Genomic DNA, 20,927 nt, shown 5'->3' with positions numbered 1-20,927 from the left:
TTTCAATTTCATTCCCATTCAATTTTTTAATTTGTAAGATTTGTTTTTTATTATTTTAATAAACTTGAAAAAAATAAAATATTAATAAGTTATTTTCCAGCTTATTTTTTATGACATAACCAAACCATGAAAAGTGTTTTCCTATTTATTTTTTATTACACTACCAAATATTAAAAAAGAATTTACTTTTTAAAAATTCATTTCTAAAAAAAATTACTTTTCAGCAAAGTTTTATTTAAAAATATCATCACCATCTCTGCATCATTTTATTATATTAAAAAAATTAAAATGATTCAAAAAGTTGAAGTGATATATTCATCGTCTAGCATTGACCACCAATCTAAGTATATCGTATAGGAGCGCATCATTGAAGAGATAACAAATGTACAGTGTAAGCATCAAAAGTTACACAGTAAATATTTAAGGTGACTTTTTTATTGTTTTAGGTTATTTTTTAAAGTATTTTTTATTTATAAATTTATTAAAATAATATTTTTTTAAATTTATTTTTAAAATCAATACTTCAAAACAATTAAAAATACAAAATAAAAAATTTTAAAATTTTTTTTAAAAAATTTCAATAAAAAAATAAGTTGCATGGCAACACGGGTACTAGCAAATAAGGGAATCTCTTAATTCTGATGTCTTAATCGTCACTAAAAACATTGTTAACGAAACTGTTGCTAAAAAGTCGCATGAAAAAAACGATGTTGCGTAAACAACAGTTTAAAAGTAGCACGGTGTGTGTGTGCCGTTTGTTTACAGCTTTTATTTATTTTTCATTAAACTAACAAACTACACAAATCGCTGCCGACTACTTCTCAACTTCCAACAGTTTTTCTCTCTCTCCTTGTTTTGTTTTTTTTTTTCCTCTTTCAAAATACCAATTTCCAATTTTCTTTTAATTTAATCATTCCTCTAACCATGGTTACTAATTTGATAGAGCTAACCATGGTCTACTTATGCAGTTAAGGAGTAAGAGAGCAAAACACCAAACTGCAAAGCAAACCCATTCCTCTCCCTGCTCTCTTTCTCTCTCATTGTCTGCACTTCGGCTCTAAAGAGAAAAAAGCCTTCCTCTTTCCCATTCCATATTGTTTCTGAAATATTTAACCAGTTTTCTGTCTGCTTTCTGGGAATTTTTTTTTCTAAATCTGTCACTTTCCCTGGAAAATTTACAGCACCTGAGAATAAATATCATTCTGCTACTTACCTCAATTGTTGTCTCATTATCCCAATCTGGTTGGCTCAACCGGTTTGTTTTCTTTCAAATTGTTTCTTATTTGCAATAATTTAAGTTTAATTTTTCTGTGTTTTCTCTGTAACATAGATTTTTTTTTTCAAATTTATTGAGTTCTTGAGATCTGGATTTATTAATTCAGTGTTGTAGAAGAGAGACCATGTGTGCTTGTTTTTTTTTTGCTAAATGTATTAGATTTTAGTCTCTAGCTGTAATAGAAACTGGGGGTTTCAGTACTAAGATTTGATTCCGGGCAATAAGGTTTGAAGCTTTTTTGTTTAGGGGGTAGTTTAAAGTTTCAATATTGGGGTTTTAGAAATGAAGATTGAGGTGGGTATGGGAGGTGGGGCATGGAATGATGAAGATAAGACTATGGTTGCTGCTGTTTTAGGCTCAAAAGCTTTTAATTACTTGCTATCAAATTCAGTAGCTAATCAAAATTTATTAATGGTTATGTGTGGCGATGAGAATTTGCAAAATAAGCTCTCTGATCTTGTGGACTGCCCCAACTCCTCGAATTTTAGCTGGAACTATGCCATATTTTGGCAGATTTCATGTTCTAAGTCTGGTGATTGGGTTCTTGGTTGGGGAGATGGGTCTTGTAGGGAGCCTAAAGAAGGTGAAGAATCTGAATTCACTAGAATTCTTAATATACGCCTTGAGGATGAGACTCAACAGAGGATGAGAAAGAGAGTTATTCAGAAGCTGCAGACTTTGTTTGGCGAATCAGATGAGGATAATTATGCCTTGGGATTGGACCGGGTCACTGATACTGAGATGTTCTTTTTGGCATCTATGTATTTCTCCTTTCCTCGGGGAGAAGGTGGTCCGGGAAATTGTTATGCCTCCGGGAAGCATGTCTGGATCTCTGATGCATTGAAATCAGGGCCTGATTATTGTGTGAGATCATTTCTTGCAAAGTCTGCAGGATTTCAGACAATTGTGTTGGTGGCTACTGATGTTGGTGTTGTTGAATTAGGTTCTGTGAGATCTGTTCCTGAAAGTATCGAGATGGTTCAATCAATAAGGTCATGGTTTTCCACTCGGAGTTCAAGTATCAGAACCAAGCCAATGGATGCTGCAGTTGCGGTGGCAGCCATGCCTGTGGTGGGTGAAAAGAAAGATGAGAATTCCCCGTTTTCAAATTTTGGGATTGTGGAGAGAGTTGAAGGAGCTCCGAAGATTTTTGGTCATGATTTGAACAGCTCAAATCATGGTCATGGTTTTAGGGAGAAACTTGCCATCAGAAAGATGGAAGAGAGACCTTCATGGAATGCTTACCAGAATGGTAGTAGGCTTGCATTTCCTGGTACTCGAAATCGCCTGCATGGTTCTAGCTGGGCACAAAGTTTTGGTTTGAAACAAGGGACACCAGGTGAGGTTTATGGCTCGCAAGCCACAGCGAATAATCTAAAAGAGCTGGTTAATGGGGTTAGGGAGGAGTTTAGGCATAATCACTACCAAGGTCAAAAGCAGGTGCAAGTGCAAATTGATTTTTCAGGAGCCACTTCAGGGCCTTCTGTGATTGGCAGACCACTTGGTGCAGAATCTGAGCATTCAGATGTTGAAGCTTCGTGCAAGGAGGAAAGGCCAGGTGCGGCAGATGACAGAAGGCCTCGTAAACGGGGCAGGAAGCCAGCGAATGGAAGAGAAGAACCCCTTAATCATGTTGAGGCAGAGAGGCAGCGGCGAGAGAAGCTCAACCAGCGATTCTATGCACTACGAGCTGTTGTGCCCAATATTTCCAAGATGGACAAGGCTTCATTGTTAGGAGATGCTATTTCTTACATCAATGAGCTTCAAGCAAAGCTCAAGAAAATGGAAGCTGAAGGGGGAAAATTGGAGGGCATGAGAGATTCATCGACATTGGATGTTAACACAAATAGAGAAAGTCATAATCAAGCTCGAGACGTTGATATCCAAGCTTCCCATGATGAGGTGATGGTAAGAGTGAGTTGTCCATTGGATTCGCATCCTGCATCAAGAGTGATTCAAGCATTGAAAGAAGCACAGGTCACTGTCATTGAGTCGAAACTTTCCGCTGCAAATGACACTGTGGTCCATACATTTGTGATCAAGTCTGAAGGATCCGAGCAGCTAACGAAGGAAAAGCTGATAGCGGCAATTTCCTGCGAATCGAGCTCATTACAGTCATTATCATCAACTGGGTAGTTTGAGAATTGAGTCTGACGTATAGTCCATAGGCGTATATGTAGTGAAGAACCCTTTTAAAAGCTTCTTCAGAGGTTTTGATATACTGCAAGGGATCTTAAAAGGAGCTGGCTAGAAGTAGAAAAATGACTACCTATTGACCTAGTAGGGCAGCAAATTTTCTGTGATTGTTGATAGTATACATGTTTTGTCATAAGGAAGTATTCTTTCCAGATGAATTACATTTGCAAGTTTTAACAAGTGTATCATTGTTGGTTATTTAGCTCTGATATTTTTGGTTGTTTTTTCTTAAAAAAAATTATTTTGTTTAATTAATTTTTCTCTCCTTTTCGTTTCCATGTTATGAGCGCTTTCATGGCTTATGAATGGTTTTGTTACCGCCTGACCGGTGCTTCTTTCTGATGAACTCAAACGAGCTATTGCACTTAAGACTTGCAATAGAAGATGCTAAAGGTTCTGCTGCTTTCAAGCAATGTCTTCTTCGTTTACTTGCCCTCACTCTCGATCAACTTTTCTTTCACGTGGGAGGTTTGGTGGTAGGTTTGTGATGTGGTCGTGTCGTGGAAAGGTCCGCTGGTTGTCATCAACAATTCCCGACTGAAAAGTTGGAGATTTTCACATGTTCCGCGTGAGATTACTGTTTTCGAGCAGCTCTCTCTTATGAAATATTTTTTATTCATAATAACCTAGTTATATAATATTGTTTTTATTTCAGTCGAGAATAAAAATAATATTGTTAACCAGACAAGAAAATCTTTATACTAAAAATTTCAACTTACGACACTAAATAAATATGAAAAAATATATAAAATAATCTCAACAGAGAACCTTTAAATTGCGTTTTTCAAGCTCGGCGATGAAAAAATATCGCATTTTAACAATAAACTTCAATTTTTCTTTTTTATATAAAAAAGGAAATATTACTGTATATTTTTGACAGCTTTAAAGACATTCCTAGGCGAATTTTCTTTTCTCTCTCGTCTTTATTTTCTTAGAAATCAAGTGAAGCTTCTTTAGATGAGCATGAAAAGAGACGAATCCTGCTCTCAAATTCTAGGAGACCTCTCCCCTTCCGTGGAGTCTTTGAGGCGGACATTGACACGAAAAAATAGTGTTCATCGCCAGTGTAACACCACTAAGATTCGAATAAAGCGGTGCTCATGAACCAAAAGCGGCATCGCCATCCCATATCTGAGCAATACAGAACAAGATTTATGATACAATGGCAGCCGGGTTGTACTCTTGCCACCCGTGAGTATGTTCATCCAAGAGAGGAGTAATGACAAAAATCATGTGGTGTTTGTGTGCCCTAAAAGAAAAGGTAAAAGCTACGACTTCGATATAATGTAGGCAGAAAAGGTAGGACAATAACATGGTAGATACTCTCTACTACACCAAGAACCCGTGTCAAATTCGTGTGAACATTCGAGTGATTGGAGTCTTTGCGTGTGGATTGAAAAAGGGTAAAAAAAAAACCTATTTTATTATAAATAAATTAGAAGGATGTTCTTGAGAGTGGTAAATATAATTTTTTAAAGTTTTTTTTTAATATTTTAAAATAATTTTTATTTTATTTTTTAATATTCATATTTCACATCAATATATTAAAATGATATAAAATTATAAAAAAATTAATTTAGAACAAAAACAATTTAAATTTTTTTGAAAAACATGATTCCGCAGCGCTCAAGAAATTTCCGTGATGCTTCTTCACTGGGTCCTCTATTTTCCTCACATTTATTGTTTTAAAAAATGTTTCCTTTGCCTTGGAGAGGCGTTGAAAGACCCGGCATGAGGTTTTCTAATACGCAAAGAGGGGAAAAAAAACACACGCCATGTGATGGTCAAGTTCGAAGAGCTTTCAGTACAATCGCCAAGACTACTACATTGAAACAATGATTTTAATATATTTGTGGACCCGTTATTCTCCGAGAAAAATAAAATGTGGACTTATCAAGCAATTTGGGGTCTTCCAAACTCCATGACCGATTGAAAAAAGGAGAGGAAAGGCGTAGGAAGGGTGTGTGAATAATCTGGTAGCAAGGTTGAACGCTAGTTTGATTGTTTGTTTTTTTTATTAATATGGGTATTCAGACCAGTTTGCGTGTACCTCGACTAATCTTACAGGCCTCAAAGTTAATTACCATGTAAACCTCTCGTAATTATCATATTAATAACCACATAATTCGAACTTGAAACTACATGAAAAGCACACCTTTTAATTCCAAACTCTTATCACTATACTACACTAGTACCTGTTAGATACTTCAAGGATTAATGCTAGTTTTTTTGGTTTGTCATGGTGTTCGATAGATTAAGCCACCGTCTAGATGGGAACCACTCACTGTATTTGGGTTCGGTGACCATTTCCATCTTCTTATTATTTTACATTATCCTCCACGCGCTTTTCACTAGAGCGCCACCATTTCTGGTCGACTTCATTCTAGCTTGCTCGGAGGACTGGACTGAACGGGCTTGGAACGATCGGTTTATCCCCTACCTACAACAACGCACCTATAAAAAAGAAAAATAAATTATCGGTTTATGACAGCTTTCACAGCCCTGTGACATTTAACAACACTATCCAACTTGGGATCAGCTCATTATTAGCCGAATAACATACACCTTTTCTTCTTGTAGTTAATTTACAATTTAGTGTTGTTTTTAGTAATGGAATAGTTTTTATGGCTGTGATTTTAAAAAAATATGTTTAATTATAGTTTTAAAAAATTAGATTATATATATATATATATATATGATTAAAACTAATGTGAGATGTATTTTTGTATGTAAAATAAATAAAAAATAAGTCTTCGTGAATTAAGATCATTTTATTTTAAATTCTATAAAACTAAAGTTTAAAACAACAGCAAAAGAAATAGAAGCTATTTATTAATCAAATAACTTTTTCTATGTAAATAAGTAAAAAAGCACAAGTACTATTTTGGAGCCAGTGTGGGACCTTTAAAATTTGAACTTTTTTTAAATTAATTTTTTTATATATTTTTAAATCGTTTCGATAGTTAATATCAAAATAATTTTTTAAAAAAATATATTTTTAATATATTTCTAAACAAATAAATATTTTAAACCGTAATTACCACTATAGTTTTTAAACACATACTTTTATCTTCAGTTCTCTACATCAATAAAAAGAAAGAGAAACTGTGATTCTAGATGAATTATTTTATTATTTTTCTTAGATTGAGAAAATTAAAGAAGGTAGTGAACATGATCTAACGGTCACTGTTCAAAAGTGATATATACTTATTATTTTAAGAAATATAGTGTCCTTCATAGCATAATTTTGAAACTTGGACCGGCCCTACAAGCCAACTCGGGACCTGGCTGCTCGAGCCTAGGACTGGTCCAGGTCTAGTAAAAAACTTGCCTGAGAGTTGGCCCGACGAAACTCGATCGATCCAGGTAAACCCGATTGAGACCCAACCTAAGAAGTGTGCTGGCACTATCAGTAGTCAAGCTAAGGACTCTTTACCCTCGATTCTTAGCATCTCAAGGAAACGATCTTTCGGAGAAGAACATCTAAAACTCTATCTCTTGAAATGAATACCCCTTCCTTGGCTTATGCCATTTACCTGAACAAGCAAAGAAAGACTTCAAAGAAGGTAGGAACTTACTCCTCTTCTCCTTCTATACGTGCCTGTTACTGTAGTAGCTAGAGAGGTATGGATTTGAACATGGGAGCATTAGGAAGATTCTTTCTAGCATATATGATTCATCCTTAAATTAAATAAGATAGCTGGCTTATTTGCTTTTGAGTTTTGAGAGGATAAGTTGTTTACAAAGAGAAGATAAGACAGACGCAAGACTTATCTCGATGGATGCGAGACAACGAAGGATGTGGGAGCTGGAGGTGTTGTGGTTGGGCGCGAGAAACTAGAAGAGAGAGAGAGAAAGAGGTCATGTAATTTTATAGAGATAGAGATTTTTTTTTATTGACACAAGATCTGACCTATGATCTAATTATTCTACTAAATCGGATTTAAAAACTATACTTCATAATATTGCACGGTAAGTTTTGTGAGGCCTGAGAATCATCAACTGGACTAATAGGGGCTTTACTTTCTACATTAATACGGATTTACTTGCTATACCTTTGCCAAGAATACCTTAGAGATTCGCCCTTCTCTTTGTGGGATGGGAGGGGATTTTCTGTTCAAGTCCAAAAGAGCGTACGGGCAGGGTGTGGGTCCATGGAAAAGAAGAAAAAGGAGAAGAAAAAAAGAAAAGGTTGAAAATTGATGCCAAATGAAGATTTAGAGGGTATTTGGAATGTCATAAGATTACTTTTTAAAATTATTTTTATTTAAAAATATATTAAAAAAATATTTTTATTTTTAAAAAATTATTTTTGACATTAATATATCAAAATAATATGAAAATATACATAAAATATATTTTGAAGTAAATACAAAAATTTTATTTTTTTTCAAAAACGTTTTTAAAATACAAAAATAAACAAACCCTTAACAAAGATTCTTAAAAAGATTTTAAAGGTGGTTTAAGATTGCGTTTGAAACAGTGTTTTTTAAAATTTTATTATTTTTTTATGTTTTTGAGATGTGTCAAAAATTATTTTTAAAAAATAAAAAAAATTATTTTAATTTATTTATAAAATTATTTTGCTGATGCATGAGGTCAGCTCTTATTTACTATTTCAATTTTTTTAATTTATAAATATCTTAGAGGGAGCAATCTAATAATTTTGGATTTTTGAAGACATGTTTGAAAGACTTGTGTAATTACAAGGACCGAGTGAAAAATGTAATCTGTGGGACCCACTATGCATGGCTTTTAAAATTACCTGATTACCATTGTCTTTTGAAGTACCAATTTGTCGGACTTAAGTTCTGGTGTTTGATAAAAGATCGATTTTTAGGGGAAAATTCATTGCAGACTGTCTGCAATTGAGAGAGACGCAGCACTGCCCTCTCCAGCATGCTTCAATCCAACTCCGAGGTTATGTTCTTACCTCTCTGTTTTGTTATTTGCAACATTTGCCATTGCTTACTACTAGGGTTGCAATTGACCAATTTTTAAGCTTGACTAAACTCGAGAGTTGTCAAATTCAAACACCATATTTGCCTAAGAAGATGAAGCATTGAGGCTTCCCACATTGTCATCATGGTTTTGTGGCTGTGTCGTGTTGTTTCCATTAAAGAAAAAAACGAGCAATACGGGGTCCTCTTGTGTTCTTGTCGATAGCTCCAGACTTTTGTTGTAGCCTAGTCTGTGCTAGTAAGGCTCGCAACGATAGAGGAGTCTTTCCGATGTCCCACGCTGGGGAGTTCAGGTTATGATATTGAACAAAACAGATTGGATTCGAATTTTCATGGCTCAAAAATTGAAAAGTTTCCGTTACATTCTGTTGAATGGTAAATCAAATATAAGTGGACTCCGGAGAATCTCTTTTCTTTTTATGTGAAAAATACTGAAATCCCGACCAGGTATTAGGAGAGATTCCCAGATTTATATTGACTAATAAGATGAGCACTTATTTCATCCTTCTGAAGCCATCCACGTTTCCTAATTTCCACCCTGATAAACAAAGCACGAAAGTTAAATAAATGTTGGCAATTTCAACCAAATTTTATGATCATTCAGGAAATTGTTTATATTAATTTCTGAAGTACTTATTACAAAGCATACATTTTGTTTTCAAGCTTTTTTTAAAAAAAAGGGGACCTAGTTTGCTGGTTAATGAATGAGTTTGAACTAGCAAGTTAAGGTGTTGAGTCCACTTTAGTTCATCTTGGTTTGCTTTTGATTCTATTGCTGATACCTTGTTATACACATTTATTTATTTGAGGAAGTTGTTGCGTGAAACTTTAGGTTTGTATGGTTGTAAGAAAATTCTTGAGGATGAAACAAACGTGTTTCATTTCATAACAAGAACGGATTACCTGGAATTCCTTGAGAAAGAAGTCATCCGATAGAATTTGTTTTGCCTCCCTCTACTTGTTTTTTCTTACCAAAATCAGTGCCTTTTTTGTGTCAAATATACTATTTACTTTGTCCTGTAACAGACTTTGAACATCACTGTTGAATTGAGCATTTAAGAGAGACACTGTTTTGTAATCTGCATCATGGGTCACAAGATGGACTCTCTTAGAAGGTTAACGGTTCCATATCTACCAACGCAGAGCCTTTTTCATTTTTCTTTAATCTGCTCTAACCTTATCAAGCATAGTACTCTGTTTGAATGGGTCGAGCAGTGGTCACTTGCCGTCCAAGCCTTATCAATTTTTTTGTTTTAATGATCTTCAGGATAATTTTGAGAGCCCGACAAAAGATATCAAAAGGCATGAAGACAACCTAAAATTTTTGAAGTCACAAGCAAATCATTTAGATGAATCTATACTTGATCTGCAAGGTATCCTTTTTTCATCTGTATCATATGAATGGCAACCAGACTCGATCAAGGAGATTTGCTAAATTCAACTTTTATGATACACCTGGCTTTTGTATTTGAACGTTTTTATTCAGCCAAATTTGTGTATTACATACTGAATAAGTTGGCATCCAATGAAATCTTGTACTAAAGTGATAACTCATGTAACAGGAATTTCTTCATTTTGAATGTATTTCATTTATGACACTGCTGATCCAATGAAATCTTGTACTAAAGTGATAACTCATGTATTTGAACGTTTTTATTCAGCCAAATTTGTGTATTACATACTGAATAAGTTGGCATCCAATGAAATCTTGTACTAAAGTGATAACTCATGTAACAGGAATTTCTTCATTTTGAATGTATTTCATTTATGACACTGCTGATCCTTTCCTTCACTAACATAATTTTTCAGTGAGGCTTGGAAAGTATCATTCCAAAGATTCAGCAAATGAAAACAGTAACCTTCACCCTGAGGAAGAATCAACACAACAGATATTACACCAAGAGCAATCTGCAGCTGGTATATTGTGCAAGGTAAAATCTTATCATGCAATTCACGCATCGAATTTGTCATTGATCAAGGATGTGCTGGGTATTGTGGCTACTCTTGCCAGAGTTGATAATGATACTCTTAGTAGGTTAGTACCTTTCCACACTCACCCATTTTCCTTTTGGCATAGAAATGGAATGACTAGAGATGCACCCTTGATTTTGTCTATTTTATAAAATGTCTCAAGCTCATTACTCACATTGATATGCTCCCTGTGATGCTTAGGATCATCGTAGAACTTTGTCGTGTCTTCATTTCTGCTGATTATATGATGAAATACCACAAATATAACTCTCAGACAGGCAAATTCATTCTTTGCAACCTTAATTACATCCTGAATCTGATGAAAATGGGGTTTCTGCTGATGTATGAGCTAAAATGCAACCATTTTGGTGGTTTCTCTTTCTCGAAATAAATGAACATCCCAATTCCCAATTGTATCGCTAACTAATGTAGTGGTTTATAAAAATTACCATGAGTTGAAAACTTCTTTTTCCTGAAATTTCTCCTCATGTGCCCTTAAACCAGGCTTCTCTCAGAGTACTTGGGATTGGAGACTATGCTGGGAATAGTCTGCAAAACATTCGATGGAATTAAGGCTTTAGAGAAGTATGATGGAGATGGCAAAATAAAAGACATAGCCGGTCTGCATGGTCTTGGATCTTCAATTGGGAGGAAAATTGATGGTCGATTTACTGCATTTTGCCTTGAAGATCTGAGGCACAAACCCATTTGTTGTCTTTGTTTCTAAACAATTTACTTATATTTCTTTATCGGCAATGTTTATGTTGCTTATGGAAATGTTGACTGCAACTTATTAACAGGCCATTTGCGGGCGGTTTTATAGCCAATGATCCACAAAAGAAACTTGCTCTTTTAAAGCCGAAGTTACCAGATGGGAAGTGTCCTTCTGGATTTCTTGACTTCATTGTGAACATGGTTAATCTGGATGATCGGAACTTGTTTTGTGTTACTGCTGGTGGACATGGACTTAGAGAGACATTATTCTATAACCTATTTTCTTACCTGCAAGTATACAAGACTAGAGCTGACATGCTTTCTGCTCTCCCATGCATAACTCATGGAGCCCTGTCTTTAGATGGTGGGATGATCACGAAAAATGGTCTTTTTTTACTTGGCAGCAGGTAAGTATGGATTACCTATCAAGCCATTTGTGAATGAGATTTTTTTTTTCATGTGTGCGTGTGTGTTTGAGATTCAGTTTATTATGATAGTTGACGCACTTTAGGAGTTGTTAATTCGTAATGGTCCTTTCAGTACTACTTTTTTATCATGTTTACCCTATTGTAAAATCCATCTGTTTCCAGGGAAAATTTTGAGGTGAAATTCCCATTGATCACTGGGAGATCTGGTTTGTCTTTGAATTATAGTCAAATTGAAACTAGGATCAGGAAGTTGAGATGGGAACAGCATAATATTGAGCAGGATATGCTAAGAGAACAGCAGTTGTTGGATAAAGCTAGGGCTGCTTCGTCAGGCAAGCCACAAGTATGAGGCATGCTCCGACAGAAAGCCAAACTCTTAAAATTCAGGTACGGTCTCGTAGATATTTTAGCATGCCTTAACCACTGATATTCATGATGGAAAGGACACTAATACTACGTTGTTATTATTCATACTGGATTGTTGCTTGTATTTTATATCTAAATGCCAAAAACAAGGTAAAATTTGTGTTTGTCCTCGAGCTTGTCACAGACTTGCTGTTATCGTTCCTTCACTTTCATTTTGTCACAATATCCGTTTGAAGGCTGCTGCTGCTTGATACATTTTTTTCATTTGTCCAGTATGCAATTCTGTTCGAGTTCTGAATGTGCTAATCAGATGCATCATTTTGAAACTGCTTATCTTAATGAGTACTTAATTACCTCTCAAATTGGCTTTCCGATGTATGCAGGACAAATTGAGAACACAAGCAGATGAATTTTCTTCTGATGCTTACTTAAGAGAATGTTCAAGTTAGAGGGACTGCGGAAGGTGTTACTTCAACTTGTGCTTTTGTCAGCAGGAAATTGTAAATTGTTGTTTCGTGGTCAGTTGAAGAAACACTTTTGGGAGTTTTTCACAGGCAGGGTTTGACCAAGGAAAGTACAGCTAAACGCAGATTTTTTTAAAACGATTATAGTATTTTAAAACGATATGGAAGAGAATGAATGACAGCCCTCTACTGCAGAGGGGACCGATATGAATGCATCTCTCTGAAGCTTGAAGCGCCTAGAGGATCCTTGCTCTGTCTATATATATATATTAAAAAAAGCGTCCAAACATTTTCTCGACTCTACCAGTCTTTTTTGGAACATGTGCCGATTCCATCAGTGACGTAGTTACTAATTCCGTCAGTGACAGAGGTTGGAGAACCGGTCTTATAAAATTGCTTAACATAATCATATACTAAGAAGAAAGATGTGGTTTAACTAATTAAATTTTAAATTTATTTTTTAAAAGTTTTTAAATTTGTTTTTTAAATATTATTAATTTAAATTTTATAAATCTCAGGGTCACTAAAAATTTATATAATCGTTAATTTTAAAATTTATAAAATTAGTAGACGTGCATGCAATTTAGTCTAGACATTCATATTAATTTTTTAAAAAAATTAGCTTAATAAATCTCAGGATCACTAGAGATTTATATGATCGTTAATTTTAAAACTTATAAAATTAATCGAGATACGTGTAAGTAGTCTGTACATCCATATTAATTTTTTAAAAAAATTAGCTTAACATGAAATGCTCAATCTGTTGCCCCGACTGAATACTCAGTTTGTCAAGCTTTTGGTAGGTTTGGCATGTGACAGGCTTGAGATCCCGTGCAATTTTTTCCCCGGTTGCTCAGCAACCGCAGACTCAGTCGAAGGCAACCTCTCCACTCTACTTGCTAGTTGCTAGCTATGGACAGGCAAAAGATGGCAAATTTCATCACCCTCGTGCCAAAACTGCTCTGTTCGTTCATGCAAGTGGCTGGTGTCTGGGTGATGGTTCTTCATATAAATTCATTAACCATCCAGGATTACTTTTCCATCAATGAACTCGTTTAACTAGAGGCAGATGCCCCTCTTTTAGAAAAACCATATCAAGATTAAAGCGAGGAACTAATAAAGGTCAATGTTCAACTCTTAAAAGAACACTAAAATTACAATATGCCCAGTTGGGGCACTTGAGAAAAAGGTTGTCAGACCTCAGAAAATGTAATGTAGAAGAGCAAATCAAATTAGAGCCTATAACATCTCTATAATTCTATTAGCTTGACAATTAGTGAGCTTTACACTTAAATCCAGCTTCGGTTCTATAAAGATGGGTTGTCGAGGGGAATCAAGGAGTGTTGATACAGTTCACCTACTACCAAGTTCTGCTGTTGCAGGGAAACAACCAGAAGTATTTTCCAACGGGATGCAGGACCTATTGTGTGAACACCTGAAAATACTGTCCAAGGTCCCCCAACAAAAAATCAGCCTTGCAGAGGCATCATTCCTTCTGTACCACCGAGTTGGAAACAATTACAATTAAATTATCAGAATCCACAAGAATTAGTTACTGCAGTGCTCTATGTTCACCTCTGTAACTGCAGGTGTAGATGAGTTTTCCTTGCCATGCTTCTCACTAGCTCCCCTGTCAAACTTTTTATCAGGACAGTGTTTAGAAATGTGTCCCTTCTTCCCGCAAAAGTAGCATGTCAAGGACTTGTTATTATCTACCTCTATATCTCGTCTCTTCCAATGCAACCCTGGCTTCTTCATATCTCTGATCCTAGGTCCAAGATACTTGGGATGATGTGAATGTACATGATTGGAGGGCTCCCCTAGCTTATCTTGATTGCGAGACTCTTCCTCGGCCCTTACACGGTCCATTAATATCCAGAAAGGAAGATACTCCTCATGCATCAACTTCAAGCAGAAGTCCTTCCAAGATGGAGGAAGCTTGGAAATGACACTGCTAACATGAAAGTTCTCGTCAATAAACATTCCTGCAGCAACAACTGCATCTGCAATGCCATTAAGTTCCTGAAGTTGATCAAAAATCGATTTCTCATCAACCATTTGAAATTCAATGTACTTTTTAACTTGAGATCTCTTTGTTCCAAACTCCTCATAAAGGTAAACCAATTTCAGCTCTTCCCATAGTTCCTTAGCAGTCTTAATCTTCTTTGCATACTTGTAATAAATAGAATCAGATAGAGAATTCAAAATGTTGAGGCGACAGAGATGGTCATCATTGCACCACTTTTGCTCTGTAGCTTTGGCTTGAGCAATTTCTTCAGCACTGGCCGGTGGGCTTGTAGCAATGCTTGGGCGAGGGACAGTAAGCACATAAACAATCTTTAATTGCTTCAAGAAAAATTCCATCTGTGGTGCCCAGAACTGATAATTCTTCCCATCAAAACGGCTGACCTCAATACGAGAAATCTCGAGGGGGAGTTCTTGAGAAATAGAATCAGTCACTGGCTTAGAGATTTGTTCATTTTGTTCAACATCAAGGCCAGAACTGAATTCGGTGGAAAAAAAAGGCTCAGAATAGAAGTAATTTCAACACATTATTCAGCTTCATGCTTTCTGACTAAGCATTCAGCTTCATGCCTTCTGACTAAGCATCATATTTGAGGATTCAGCAAGGCATGATACACAGAAAGTTAAAACTAAAATATAGAGAAGTGCAGACCACTTTATTCCACTTGGCAATCAAATTCATAGAATCATGCCATTTCTATTCTTTGGGCAAACAATTGTATAACTATATTAAGCATATAAAAGATGTCACAACACCAGGGACAACTGACAAGGTCAATATTCTAACACTCCTCTCACCTTAACATTGATTGCATCTTCGTAATGGCTTCCTCTATTGCAGGCACATTTTGCTTGATGGCTGTCCATTGTTCAGATGTCAAGCAAATTCCTGAAAAATATGGCAGCACAGGCAAACCCTGTCAGCACAAATGCAAATCGCAGCAAGATCAACAATAAATTGATTAAAAGCTTGAAAACATATTCGCCTATCAACATATCTGCATCTGCTGCGCTAACTATTGATCTCAAGAAAAATATCCTACAAAGGATCCTATATCAGGAACAGGATTGACAGGGTATATCAGGCTCACACAAAACTTCGATCCATACACCACAGTTCCTTTTCTCTTACAGACACTGAACCTCACACTACCAGTCACAGCATAAGATGGACAAACGACGTGAATTAAAATCTCGTGAGAAACCAAAAGCATGTTCATTACATGGTTAAGCCAGCATCAAACACAATTACGGCAAACCTAAAACAATAGTAAATAAATATAAGTTTACTGATATGAGCAAATTCGATCACCTATTTTAGAAGGAAGCAGGTTTCCATCTTTCTGATAAAAGTCCCTTATCGACACGAATGATTTCCCTTTAAATTCTTGAATCGTCACGCTCCTTCTCTCTGATAGCTAAATTGAAATAAAAAGTCCACATTAAACATAAAACACTTCAAAATCTAAAATAGAAAAAAACAGGTTTCTCCCATTTTCTTAGCGGCCAAACAGAAAATTAGGGTTTTTACCTTACAAATGACGCGATTACCATCAGTACCAACCTCCTTCTGAGTCAACACTTCCTCGTGTTCTTCTTGCAGTGCTTCCTTAGTGTCTTCTCTTACGTTTCCATTGGCTTCTTTACCTTCCTCGTCCATGGCAGAGAGCAAAAAGGACTCGATAACGCCTCTTATAAATTTCTTGTGTTCGATATGGGACAAATCGAAGTCGAGTCGCTCAGTGGCGGTGGCTCGAACATTGAATTCAGTGATTTCGTCCATGTTAGCGTGTTTTAGTATGTCAGTTACTGTTTCCTGGATTTTCCGCTGGAGCTCCGGGTCCATAATTTTGGGGGGACAAAAATTAATTTGGGAAAGAGAGGGAGATGGAGAGTTACGGTATTATAAATTGAGCAGCGAGTTAAATTAAAAGGGAAAAAAAAGGCATTTGCTAATGTTTGCAACTGGAGGCTGTCTTTTCAAAGAGATTCATCGGACCAGTCCACTTTTTTAAAGCCAGGTAGATTACTTTGTTGTTCTTAAAAGGCAAAAAATTATTTAACTTTGAGGAATTTTTTTGTTTTTCAAAATTATTTGCAAAAGCTTTAATATCCTTGAAAGAAAAAAAAAAAAGGTTTGCACATAGGGAATTCTTTGTCTTTTCTTTTTTGTTTTAAACAGTAGAATAATAGGATTGCCCTTCAAATTGAAAATTAAAAAAAAAAAAACTTAAGGTTGGCTTAAGGATGTTTTAGTAGTTTTCTTCTATTATTTTTTTTTTAGATTTACTTGGGGGTTGTTTTGTGATTTTAACAAATTAGATAATGTTAAAAAAAATAGTTATTAACTCAAGCATGCACGTTCAAAGTATAACTACCCCAAGTAAATCTAAAAAAAAAAATGTCCTTTAGTTGTATTTCTTTTATTTTTTCCTTCTACCCTATAAATTCATGTCAATCCTTTTTTAAAAAATAATATACCCTCCAGTTTGTATTTTTATCAATTTTAAGTCTTATTTTATTTATTACTATTTGTTTTGTTTTTGTTATTTTTTATTTTTTTCAAATTCATCCCAGTGAATTTTACATAATTTGATTTTTATATCTAATTTGATCTTCATCCTTTTAATTATTTTTTATTCTTTTCTTGATTTATATTTTTTTCAATTTATTCCCTCATTATTTTATTGCATTTATTAAATATCTCATTTTGGTCCTTATTTTTTTATTGCTATTTTAAAAAAATATCCCTTAGCATCTTATTTTATTTATTTATTTTATCCAATTTTGGTTTTCATTATTTTAATTAATGTTTTTTATCCTTTTCTTATTTTATTTTTTAATTTAGTTCTTAATTATTTTCTTTTGTTTGGCTTTTTTACCAAATTTGGTTTGCATTGTTTGGATTCTAAAATATTTTGTGATTGGATTCTAAATATTTTATATTCGGGAATTTTATTTTGTTATTTTTTTGCATCTGTTTTTTTATAAAATCACCTCAATCTCATGATCCAAACACTATTTAAGTTTATTTTTTTTTTATTATTAAAAAATATTTTTTAAAAAAATTCAACATTCAACATTTGATTATTAAGTCGGTTTTTTTATGGGGTTATCTCGAGTGTATATTAGTCAAGTTAGCTTTTTTTTTTTCAATGTCTTGTTTTATTATTATTTAACTTTGGCTTGTTTTGCTAAGTTTTTCTTTTGAAATTCTATTTTTTTTATCTCGATCTCATATTGTAGATGGCATGTTAACTGAGTTAACCCGGGTTGACTCAACTTTTTTTGCTTGAAGATATCGATTATTTTTTTAATTTCATAATTTGACCTTATATTATTGGCCCTTGAGATTATTATTTTTTGCTCGCTTTGTTTTTTTTATGAGGTTATTCTAAATTGGGATAATTGAGTTAAATGAGGTTGACTCATGTTTTTTTTTAACATTTTTTTTATTGAATTTTGGTCTTTTTTGCTAGGTATTTCTTTTGAGAGTCTAATTTTTTTTATATATTAATCTCATGTCGCGGGTGGTCGGTTAGTCAATTTAACTCTGGTTGACTTGAGTTTTTTTTCTTCAACATTAGTTTTAAAAATTAATTTTTTTATTTTATCATTTGATATTAAATTATTGAATATTAATCTTTATATTTAAAAAAAATTATCTAAATTTTATATCATGAGTCATCTGTTAATAAAATTAACTTGAGTGGATTTAAATTCAGTTTTTTGAGCTAAAACTATAAATATTGCTGGGTGCTCAAAAAAATATTTCCAGAGGCTGGAGCCGTACCAGAAAGAAATCCCGCTTGCAGGAAGGCAACATTAGAAGAAAAAGTAGGTTCCACCGAGATTTGAACTCGGGTTACTGGATTCAGAGTCCAATGTCCTTACCACTAGACCATGGAACCACTTTTGAACCTCATGGGTTCAAAATTGCTAAGATTACTTTATACTTCTTCAGCGTCGTTTTGCGCGCTTAAGTTGGAGACACTGTCCTTTCAAGTGGAAATTTTATGTTTCTTTTTTAATCTTTTAGTTGACTTAGATTATTGCTGGTGACTAGGATGGGCCAGCTACAAAATTGCTAAGATCTGGGCAAAAAAAGAGGCTCATGATCCACTGGGCTGATTTGATAGACTGATTAGCTAATTCTGATCTAAACGAGTCAACTTATTTGCCTGATTAGGGGGCTCATGCTATTCTGTCTACTGTCAATGGTTCAAAGTATTAAATTGGAGGATCATGCAAATGCTATTTCTTTGAGGTAGGATATCATCAAGATCATCATGCATACCATGCTTTTCTTGAAAAATTAATGCTGGAATATTGAAATCTAATTAACACTGGGTATAAATAAATGGGGAGTAGCAGATCACTTTTAAATCTCTATTGAGTAAGTTAGTAGAGGTTTAAGCTCAAGCTCCCATGTTTTCTATCTTATATATAGAGGCCTATAAACTATACTTTCTCCTCTGAAAGCTTCATGGGCTTTTGTTAGATTCCCTGTGTAGTCATAGGTATACCTTGCGGAAATTAGCTAAACATATCAGGCTGCTCATGGACATTATTGCCACCTTGTTTTCACTCCTACTCTTTCTGGTTATAGTTGCAAACTTCATACTACGGTGGGGAAATTTGAAGTCACAGCATAAATCCAAAAGGCTTCCTCCAGGCCCGCCAAGATTGCCTGTTTTCGGCAACCTTCTACAGCTTGGCCAGCAGCCTCACCGGGACTTAGCTTCCTTGTGTGATAAATATGGGCCACTAGTCTACCTCCGACTTGGCAGCGTGGATGCCATTACCACCAACGATCCTGAAATCATACGCGAAATACTTGTACGCCAAGATGAAGTTTTCGCATCCCGGCCGCGAACTCTCGCAGCCGTCCACCTAGCTTATGGGTGTGGAGATGTGGCCTTGGCCCCATTAGGTCCGCATTGGAAGAGAATGAGGAGGATCTGCATGGAGCAACTACTAACCACAAGGAGGCTCGAGTCTTTCGCAAATCACCGTGCCGATGAAGCCCAACATCTGGTCATGGATGTTTGGTCCCGGACCCAAACAGGAAAGCCTTTGAACTTGAGGGAAGTGCTTGGTGCCTTTTCCATGAACAATGTGACTAGGATGTTGCTAGGTAAGCAATATTTTGGTGCAGAATCAGCAGGCCCACAAGAGGCCATGGAATTCATGCACATAACCCATGAGTTGTTTCGGCTTCTGGGGGTGATCTACCTTGGTGATTATTTACCATTTTGGAGGTGGATTGACCCTCATGGCTGTGAAAAGAAAATGAGGGAAGTGGAGAAAAGAGTGGATGATTTTCACAATAAAATTATTGAAGAACACAGAAAGACAAGGAAGACGAAGAGAAAGGAAACTGGAGAGGAAGACAAAGACATGGACTTTGTTGATGTTCTACTATCATTGCCTGGTGAGAATGGGAAAGAACACATGGATGATGTAGAGATCAAAGCTCTAATTCAGGTGATGATCGCATCTCTCAAGATGGTCACTACAACACTCATTTTCATGGTTTTTTTTTTCTTTTCAACTTCCTTCCAACATTGTTTTTATCCATGTCCTTCTTACAATATGGAGCACTGTGGTTTCTGGTACATTAGGACATGATAGCTGCTGCTACAGACACTTCAGCTGTAACCAATGAATGGGCAATGGCAGAGGTGATCAAGCATCCACGTGTCCTTTCCAAAATACAACAGGAGCTTGATTCAGTTGTGGGTCCCAATCGAATGGTCACGGAATCTGATTTGGCCCACCTTAACTACTTACGCTGCGTTGTACGGGAAACATTCCGCATGCACCCAGCTGGGCCTTTGCTTATCCCGCATGAGTCCTTACGCGCCACCACAATAAATGGCTACCACATCCCTGACAAAACCCGGGTCTTTATCAACACTCATGGGCTGGGCCGAAATACTAAACTCTGGGCCGATGTCGAGGAGTTTCGTCCCGAGAGACATTGGCTGGCTGATGGAAGCCGAGTGGAGATAAGCCACGGAGCTGATTTTAAGATATTGCCATTCAGCGCAGGTAAAAGGAAATGCCCTGGCGCCCCACTTGGTGTGACTCTGGTACTCATGGCTTTGGCTCGACTCTTTCATTGTTTTGACTGGACCCCGCCAGATGGGCTAAGCCCCGAAGATATTGACACGACTGAGGTTTATGGTATGACCATGCCCAAGGCTAAGCCCTTGTTGGCTATGGCTCGGCCACGCTTGGCAGAGCATATGTACCGCTGATTGAAGATTTATATGCCGTTGCATTGTGATCGTGGCTTTTAAGTCTGGAATTATCTGCCCTTTTTTTTATTATTATTGCTCTACATGGTGATGATCATTAATGCTAAAGCAGAATTTCAAGTAACAATCTTATAGACTAGTCTGCAATGTTATAATAATGTTGAATAACCATGTCTGCTCATTAAAAAATGAGAATTAATCCCAGCTAATCTGCAAAATGACTCGAGAACATGTTAACCATTTGACAAAAAAAAATAAGAATT

At 35.7% G+C, this 20,927-nt stretch overlaps 4 protein-coding genes and 1 non-coding gene across 5 annotated transcripts; 3 read left to right on the top strand and 2 right to left on the bottom strand.

Annotated features, from left to right (window-relative positions):
• Window positions 1-795: 795 nt before the first annotated feature.
• On the top strand, window positions 796-3,652 carry LOC133692283 (transcription factor MTB1-like). Its single transcript, XM_062113119.1, has one exon. The coding sequence runs from the start codon at window positions 1,559-1,561 to the stop codon at window positions 3,410-3,412; it is 1,854 nt and encodes a 617-aa protein (XP_061969103.1). The 5' UTR covers window positions 796-1,558; the 3' UTR covers window positions 3,413-3,652.
• A 4,619-nt stretch (window positions 3,653-8,271) lies between these two features.
• Window positions 8,272-12,615, top strand: LOC133691787 (protein DEFECTIVE IN MERISTEM SILENCING 3-like). Its single transcript, XM_062112377.1, has 7 exons — window positions 8,272-8,392; window positions 9,701-9,806; window positions 10,243-10,468; window positions 10,909-11,100; window positions 11,205-11,525; window positions 11,709-11,933; window positions 12,296-12,615. Exons 1-6 carry the CDS (start codon window positions 8,372-8,374, stop codon window positions 11,893-11,895), a joined length of 1,053 nt encoding a protein of 350 aa, XP_061968361.1. The 5' UTR covers window positions 8,272-8,371; the 3' UTR covers window positions 11,896-11,933; window positions 12,296-12,615.
• An 875-nt stretch (window positions 12,616-13,490) lies between these two features.
• On the bottom strand, window positions 13,491-16,392 carry LOC133691295 (uncharacterized). Its single transcript, XM_062111740.1, has 4 exons — window positions 15,933-16,392; window positions 15,714-15,819; window positions 15,200-15,290; window positions 13,491-14,879 (listed from the first exon to the last, which is right to left on the bottom strand). Exons 1-4 carry the CDS (start codon window positions 16,245-16,247, stop codon window positions 13,925-13,927), a joined length of 1,467 nt encoding a protein of 488 aa, XP_061967724.1. The 5' UTR covers window positions 16,248-16,392; the 3' UTR covers window positions 13,491-13,924.
• Window positions 16,393-18,240: 1,848 nt separating this feature from the next.
• TRNAQ-CUG (transfer RNA glutamine (anticodon CUG)) lies at window positions 18,241-18,312 on the bottom strand. The gene has a single exon. It is a non-coding gene; the product is annotated as a tRNA-Gln (tRNA).
• A 649-nt stretch (window positions 18,313-18,961) lies between these two features.
• On the top strand, window positions 18,962-20,664 carry LOC133690845 (cytochrome P450 703A2). Its single transcript, XM_062111112.1, has 2 exons — window positions 18,962-19,888; window positions 20,026-20,664. The coding sequence occupies exons 1-2, from the start codon at window positions 18,962-18,964 to the stop codon at window positions 20,662-20,664; spliced, it is 1,566 nt and encodes a 521-aa protein (XP_061967096.1).
• The last annotated feature ends 263 nt before the right edge of the window (window positions 20,665-20,927 follow it).

This window comes from Populus nigra, chromosome 4, assembly GCF_951802175.1.
Source record: "Populus nigra chromosome 4, ddPopNigr1.1, whole genome shotgun sequence".
NCBI lineage: Eukaryota > Viridiplantae > Streptophyta > Magnoliopsida > Malpighiales > Salicaceae > Populus > Populus nigra.
Note: the sequence above shows the minus strand (reverse complement) of the source record. Positions and strands in the feature narration are given on the sequence as shown.